Source organism: Myotis davidii, unplaced genomic scaffold (genome assembly GCF_000327345.1).
Source record: "Myotis davidii unplaced genomic scaffold, ASM32734v1 scaffold122, whole genome shotgun sequence".
NCBI lineage: Eukaryota > Metazoa > Chordata > Mammalia > Chiroptera > Vespertilionidae > Myotis > Myotis davidii.
Genome location: NW_006293234.1, coordinates 459,182 through 467,868, shown reverse-complemented (window position 1 = coordinate 467,868; position 8,687 = coordinate 459,182). Strand labels below are relative to the sequence as shown.

Here is an 8,687-nt window from a genome sequence, read left to right as displayed (position 1 = left end):
TCGGAAAACTACAGGACATTGAAAAAAGAGAGGAAGGTATAAACAAGTGGAAGAATATACCCTGTTCATGGATTGGTAGAATTAACATCATTAAAATGACCATTCTAGACAAAGCAATCTATAGATTCAGTGCAATCCCCATTAAAATACAGCATATTTCACAGATCTAGAACAAACTTTCCAAAAATTATATGGAATAATAATAGAAAAATTAATAGCTGCAACAATCTTGAGAAAGAAGAACAAAGTTGGAGGGATCACAATACCAGATATCAAGCTATATTACAAAGCTACTGTTCTCAAAACTGCCTGTTACTGGCACAAGAACAGACATATAGACCAATGGAACAGAAGAGAGAACCCAGAAATCAACCCAAGCCATTATGCTCAATTGATATTTGACAAAGAAGGTCAGAGCTACAATGGAGTCAAGATAGTCTATTCAATAAATGGTGTTGGGAAAATTGAACAGATATATGCAAAAAAGGAAACTAGATCACCAACTATACCATACACAAAAATAAGCTCAAAATGGATCAAAGACTTAAGTGTAAGATGGAAAACCATAAAAATCTTAGAAGAAACCATAGGCAGCAAAATACCAGAAATATCTCATAGCAATATCTTTACTGATACATCTCCTAGAACAATGGAAACTAAGGAGAAAATAAACAAGTGGAACTACATCAAAATTAAAAACTTCTGCACAGCAAAAGAAACTATCAACAAAATAAGAGAGCCCACTGCATGGGAGCACATATTTGCCAATGTTACATTTAATAAGGCTTTAATCTCCAAAACTTACAGGAAACTCATACAACTTAATGAAGATAACCCAATGAAAATATGGGCAAAGGACCTAGACACTTTTTAAAAGCGGACATACAGAACCCAAAAGACATGAAAAAATGTTCAAAGTCACTAATCACCTGAGAGATGCAAATCAAAATGACAATGAGGTACCATCTCACACCTGTCAGAATGGCTATCATCAACAAATCAACAAACTAGAAGTGCTGGCGAGGATGTGGAGAAAAAGGAACCCCCATGCACTGCTGGTGGTGCAGCCACTGTGGAAAACAGTGTGGAGTTTTTTCACAAAATTAAAAATGGAACTAAATGGAATTAAAAATGGAACAAAATTAAAAATGTATGCCCACTTTAGAAACTTTTTAAGCATAAGATCTTTTATCATTTAATTTTTCATGTTTATTCTAACCCAGTAACATTATACTTATCTCTTTTTTTCCTATTACTTTTATTTCTATTTTCTAGGACTTATTATTTAGGAACCTTATCTTTTTTACTTATTTCATATTACCATTTTCTACAGGTGTTTGACGTAAATGGAGTTGATGTTACTCCTCGACCTCTTTACCGTCCAGATCCACATACTGGTACACCAAAGCCAAATAAACTATTGACATCACAAGAAGGATCATTCTCATCAGAATTTGTACCTTCCCACAGCCTTTATCAAAATACACTAAATCCTAGTATGTTAGGGCAGTTTTCAAGGTAGAGTATACTGTTCTATACTTTTAAAAATATCATATACATTGTCTTTTCATTTAAATTGCATATATGTAACTTCGATGTCCATTGTCTCCAGTCTCCCAGCTCCACTGTGTCATCCTAATGTGCCATCTCTATGCTCCTCTCATAATTAGGTCTAACTAGATGTAGAGCTTTGCACGTCTTAAGTTCTTGTACACTCACACCAAAACATTAGTGAAAAAAATATATAAATTTTACTCAATATTTCCTGAAAAAACAAAAGAGGGGGCTAGTATTACATACCCACAGACATATTTCTGCTCCCCTCCCTCACACCTAGTCTCCCATGCAAATCCCTGTTCTCCTAGGGTTTGATTTCTCTCTTGTTTTATAATTTTCTTTCTTGTAAATGAAATGTTATGCATTTTTTATGTAGAGACTAATACACTTGAAATTTCGTAAATGCTTTTAGTAAGAAAAGTTCAGATCTTTGCACTAATGAAACAGCGCATCCTAAAACAATGTAAAGATTAAAGAGAAATATTTGAGTGTGTAATTTTCAATCTGACAAATTAAAAGTTCCAGATGTTAACTAAGCATGAGATTTGGAGGGTGGGGGGAGTGCTCAGCAAAACAATGGATATTCCAGTAAATTTGATCCATCCATTTGGAGTGCAGTTGGGATTATAGACAGAAAGGGGTGGGGGTGGGGGCATTTAATATCTTGGAGTAATTTTAAGTCCATATATTTAAGGAAGTTATTTTTTGGATTCTTTAATATACTGATTTCCCACTGAGTACATAGATTTTCTTTTAAGTAAATCTTGAGAAAGCCTTTGTCAAAATGAATAAGTCACATTTAAGATGGGATTTGAATGATGAGCAGAAACCTGGTGAAAAATGAAAGGAAGTGTATTCTAGGCTGAGACCCTGAAGTAGGAATGCTCTATAAGATTGAGGAATAAAAAAAAAAGAAGAAAAGAAAAGAAAAAGGGAAGACAAGAGTGATACTAAAAATAGAGAGTCTAGGTAGGTGGGCTGTATTCTAGGTTTTTACCCTAAATATATTGGGAATCCATTGAAGGACTTTAGGTATAGTTTTGATATGTTATCTCTAAAATATATTTAAATGACTTACTTAAAGAATATTAGAAATCAACTTGATGTTTGAAGAACGAATTTTTGTCAATTTTGCTTATGATTATAATATAATTGGTTTCTCAACCTGTATTTTCATTTATATGTTTAATTATCCATAAGGACATCTAAGCAAATAAATAATGTTGTTATTAAAGGTCAGTTTTAGGAAGCAGTTCAGTGTCTAAGTCAAGTCTTTCAACTAGTGAGTCAATAGCAGAAGACCTAGAAGAAGCCTATAAACGAGAAGGACCGGCTAGTGTTACAGGTAATGAAAATACCGTTGTTTATTGCAGTAACAGACCACTATATTCCTTTAGCACATATGCTCATTATTTTTTGGATACTTGAGATAGAAGAACTGTGGTAATGATTCCCAAATGCTCATTTGTGCAGTAGCAATATGAACATTACCAGGGTAGTAAACTATCCATATAATTCTAAAAGTTCCCAAGGTGGCTGTCCTATACCACCAGCCTCAAGAATCACAGAGCATGTTTTAAAAGACCTCAGCTTTTTACTCAGAGACAAATAATTCTGATACATTGCGATCAATGCTGTAATAAGATATATGCTGAATATGATGGGAGCACTTAGGAAGGAAATATTAACTCCTTTGAGGTGAGAAAGAGAGAGAATGTTCACAGAGAGAACATTACTGACATTTGAATGGGGTTTTAAATATAATAGTTATTTGTGAGAACGAAGAGGAGAGGCCCGTTCCAAGCCAAGGATAAAACATGAGGTAGTGCAAAAGATTATGAAAGTAAAGATAAAAGAATAAGGAAACAATGGTTGGTCAGAAGTACCAGAAGAAAGGAGTGCCTACCTGAGGGGCCATTTGCCTTGGAGTAGAGTAAGGATGTCTTTTTCTCTAAGATGATAATGAAGGATTAATGAGAATATTGATACAGTTGGGAAAGTGCTTGATGGAATCTTCTTTTTTGGTGATGGACTTTTATTTTTGGTTTAATAGGAATGCCCTTGACAAAGATACCTAACTACCATTAATTTAGTTTATTCAAATAAAGGCTTATTTTTCCCCACATTTAAAGAAGTTAAGAGGTAGATACCTTTTGGCCTTAATTTTGTGACTTAATTATGCCACAAAAGACTCTGGATTGGCAGCTCCATTATTCTCTTAAGCCCTTTCTTGCCTCGTGCCTCCTGGTCTCAACATATCTACCCCAGCTCTGGGTATTATCATATCCACATTAAAGACAGAAGAAAGAAAAAGGCAGTAGCACCAGTCACATCTCCCTTATCAGGAAAGAAAAGATTTCCCAGAGGACTTTGTTCTTCTTGTTTATTTTTTTATTTTATCTTGTTGGTTAGAACTGTCACATGGCCACCCCTAACTTCAAGAGAGTGTAGGAAACCTAAATACGTGGTGTTTCAGTCTCTGTTAAATGGAAAGAGGCGAAGAAAGGGGGAAGGACTTAGCAATGAAATTTTAGACAGTCAGCAATGTCTGTTGCAGGAGTGAAACTCATCCTCTCAGAGGGAGACCAGGACTGGGTTATTGTCATGACCACCTCCAGCCCTTTCTACACATATTCTACATATTTATGTAGGCCATGTTCATTTCCTTAAAAAAAAAAAATCATCATTAGTGTTAAAAACCAATTCAAACTATTACTAATACTGTAAAAAGATCAAAGCAATGTTTCTCATTCCTATCTCTCCAGTATCTAAGATTGAGGAGACACTACAGAGAATGCTGAAATTTTAGTTGAGGCTTCCACACATTAATATAAAAAAAAGTAAGTTTAGTATTTGTTTCTCCAGGTTATCTGTAAAGCTGTCAACAGGTACTGGCGACTCCATATTATAACTCCATTTAGTGAGCTGTGGTATGGGTAGGGTTTTCCTACTTCTGTACTTTTACTTGTAAACTATTTTTACTATGGTGCTTTATAATGTGTTTTAAAGCATTGCATTTACAAAAAGGAAAATGCTGTAAATATTGCATATTTTATGTATTTGGACCAAAAGGTTAAAAGTAATTAGACAAAAGTGGTTTTGCACCAATTTTATTATGTCAAGTAAAACCATCAGACCTACAAAAAAAAAGTCTTGTTTTTCTAAAGCTATCCAAGTTTTACCCCTCCCTCCTTCTGGAAGAACTATTAGGAATGGAGAAGATGTGTTCTCTCCGACTCTGGAAGTAAATAAGGGCAGGTGAGGCAAATTGATAAATTTGTGTGCTTTTCCAGGTGGAGAGGGATATGCAGTCAAGATCTAATTGTACGGCCATTTTAGCTTTAGGGGATCTGGCCCATGAAATAAATTCTATAGGTATACTAGAGGCCCGGTGCATGAAATTCACGCATGGGTAGGTTCCCTAGGCCTGGCCAGCGATCAGGGCCAATCAGGGCCTTCCAGCTGCCGGCTGGGGCCTCCCTTCCCCAGCTGCTGGCTACCAGCTGGGGCCTTCCTTTGTTCCATGCCACTACCTGGCAGTCAGCACACATCATACGAACAATCGAACTCCTGGTCGAACTCCTGAGGGGACAATTTGCATATTAGGCATATGCAAAATTCAGGCAATTTCTCAATACAAGCAACATTCAGACAATGGTTGATACAGAGATCCAGGCAAAACTCAGCAATTAAGTAGAAGATTGACTAGACTCTTACTTTCCTGGAATTAGTGGAATTAATAACTTGAATTTTTTTTTTTAGGTTATAAGAGTAGTTTTTTTCTTAGGCTCTGGGACTTCTTAAGAGGAGACTGAGCCTTAGTCTGTGGAATGTGTATAATACCCTTAAGTTTTGTTTTTCTAAAGCTATCCAAGTTTTACCCTTCCTAAACACTCGTGGATTCCTGCTTCACACCCTGTTTTTTAACAGAAAACATTGAACTCTGTGTAATCTATATACCTTGTCATGACTCTTCCAACTTCCCCAGTCCTGAGTGAAATTTTTTTAAAGGAACTTGGACCTCTGGCTAGCCTAGAAGCTTGAGGCCAACCTTTTTCAATATCTTATTTGCATGGATAATAAGCCTATTTTGATCCTATATTTAACCAGAACTTCCATTGGAGAGTCTTTAGCTCTGGTAAAGATGACTAGAGGTGGGCTGTAATCTAAATCAAAAGACAACTGATAAAAAGGACAAAGAACAAAAGGTTGTTGTAGATATAGACTAGAAATTTGCTTAGTTTCAACGGAAGGTTGCATATTATGTTCCCAGTTATTTAATATACTATTTTAAAGGAGCAATTAGCAAATGATTTGTATTGTGCATTTTAGAGTTACAAATTCCAAAGAAAACAACCAGAAAAACTATAACCAAAGAAGAACTAAAGAAGACTATAGACATACTACTCACAGAGACAGAAACAATGACATTGTTTAACCTACCAACAGTCATGATTTCTGTAGAAGCTGAAGAAGCTGACAAAATACTGTATGTATGGTTTAACTGTTTATATTGCTTCTATAATTTAAATGCAAAGACAGAGTTTCTTACTATTTTTTTAAAAATATGTTTTTATTGATTTCAGAGAGAGGAAGGGAGAGAGAAAAAAAACATCAGTGATGGGAGAGAATCATCAATAGGTTGCCTCCTGCATGCCCCCTACTCGGACTTAAGCCTGAAACCCAGGCATGTGCCCTGATTGGGAATCCAACTGTGACTTTCTGGTTTATAGGTTGACATTCAACCACTGAGCTACACTGGTTGAGTGGAGTTCATATTCTTGTTTCTGTCCTTGGGGATTCCTGGATAAATACTGTGGTGTATGTGCCTGGTGAAATTATGTTACCCTATGTGTCCTGTGAAATTATACTTAAAGTGTTTATACTGTATGCACTTAAGAACCCAAAGCTTTACCATATTCACTAAAAAGTAGAGGAACTACTAAGATAAGTCATAAAAGAAATAAAGAAAGCTTCCAAGTGTCAATAAAGGGTTTAATGATTTTTATCTCTGACAAATTTCCCTGCTCTGAAGTCTGCTCTGTTTGAAATTGACATAGTTACTACAAATAACTTATTAATGTAGTTATTCAGATTATTTAGGTTCAAATATAATTTGAATATGATGCAGACTACTAAAAAAATTCACTAAATTTATTTTAGGAATATTATTATTACTCAAATATAAAATATTGTAGTGTTGTTTGCATTATAAAATGTAGTACAATTAAATCTTGAATAATATACTTTTAAAATTTCATATGGCTTATGCAAAAGCTACCAGGACTGAAAAAAAGGAAAGAGAAAAATAACAAAGGGATAGATAAGTGATTTGCAATCAAAGAGTGAGAGATGCTAGAAGCAAATGTTATATTAATTCATAGATATAGACTCCACCAGTAAGTCTTGGGTCCCCAACAAATTGAAAAAGCTAAAAGAGAGATTTTTTTATTAAGCTCAGACCCTTAAAAGGATCTTAATTATCTCCAGTGTTCTCAGGTCAGCAGGGTCTCCTAGCCACTATGATAAGCAAGCACAAGTCTTCTCTGAAGGAAAATATACCCATTTAGGCTCTTAAGATTTCTCAGATAAGGTTTGGTAAAAGCACAGTAAAGTCACAAAGATTACTAGTTGCTTTTTGAAAGCCATTATGAATGAGAGTTAAACTAAATAAGGAACCCTAGCTCTAGACCCTAACCACTAATATATTCTATATTACCAGATAGAATATAAAATATCTGTGAAATATTTAAATAAAAGATATAGTTAAAACATCATTAACATTAAGACATTATTAAAATGATTATTTATATTTGGGAAAACATCTAAAAAGTACTTTATGTTTACATAATTGTTGAAATTAAAAAGTAAACACTGACTTAATTCTTATAATTAAAATACACATTAAATTTAAATAGGCCATAATAGAATATAGATTTAATAAATTGTATATGAATACCATACAAACAAAGATCTGGATAAATTATACAAATTAAAGTTTGTATAATATACAAAATAAAGTTTGTATAATATAAAAATAATGGGATATTAAGTATGACAAATTTAAAAGAATATTGACAGTAGAATAAAAGCCTAATGTACAGTTAGTCAGTTCCAAAAGGGTAGAATAAAAAGAATGGAAGGGAATTACTATGCAAAGAGAGTGGGTAAAGACTTACTATTTAAAGACACCATTCTCCTGAAAAAGGAATGCATTTTTAAAAAATCTAAAAAAAAAAAGGAACTGAGTGCATTGTACTGGTGTTGTATTGAATATATAAAAACAATAACAACAACAAATAGTGAAAGATTTTTAAAACAGAAGAAAAAAGAAATAGCATATCATCTACAGAGAAACAATTAAACTGACAGCATTATTTGGAATAAAGAAGGTTACTTCATAATGACAGGAAGGTATAATAATTGTAAACTTGAATTTTCATAATAAAACAATCTCCAAAATATATGAAGCAAAAATTGGAAATTTGAAAAGTATCCTATTAAAATATTTAAACATACCTCTATTAATTATTGATAGGTCAACCAGATAAAAATTAGTATAGATGTAGAAAATTTGAGCCAAAAATGTAATCTAATGGTTATACATAGAACTCTGTATTCCACAATTGGAGAACACACACTCTTTTCAGGCACACATGGAACATTTATAAAAACCAACCATGCACAAGGCCATGAAACAGTTTCAAAAATTTCAAAGAAGTGGTATCATACAAAATAAATTATCGAACCATAGTGGAATGAAGATAAAAATTAGTAACAGCCCTATCTGTTTTGGCTCAGTGGATAGCGTGTCGGCCCGAGGACTGAAGGGTCCCAGGTTTGATTCCTGCCAAGGGAACATACCTGGGTTGCAGATTCCATCGCCAGCCCTGGTCAGGCGCATGATAGAGGCAACTAGTAGATGTGTCTCTCTCACATTGGCGTTTCTCTCTCTCAGTCTCTCCCCATCCCTTCCACTCTCTCTAAAAATCAATGGAAAGGTATCCTTGGGTGAGGATTAACAACAACAAAATTAATAACATAAATCTCAACTAAAACATAGACACACGTTTGCATATACGTTTGGAAGTTAACAAATACATTTCCTAAATTCTTCATGAATCTAAGGA

At 34.2% G+C, this 8,687-nt stretch overlaps 1 protein-coding gene across 1 annotated transcript in view; it reads left to right on the top strand.

Annotated features, from left to right (window-relative positions):
- The window catches only part of WDR78 (WD repeat domain 78), a 51,227-nt gene that overhangs the window by 6,883 nt on the left and 35,657 nt on the right, over positions 1 to 8,687 (top strand). Inside the window, 3 exon segments of the mRNA XM_015566006.1 lie at positions 1,334 to 1,518; positions 2,793 to 2,902; positions 5,890 to 6,131. Coding sequence (XP_015421492.1) covers positions 1,334 to 1,518; positions 2,793 to 2,902; positions 5,890 to 6,131 — 537 coding nt within the window.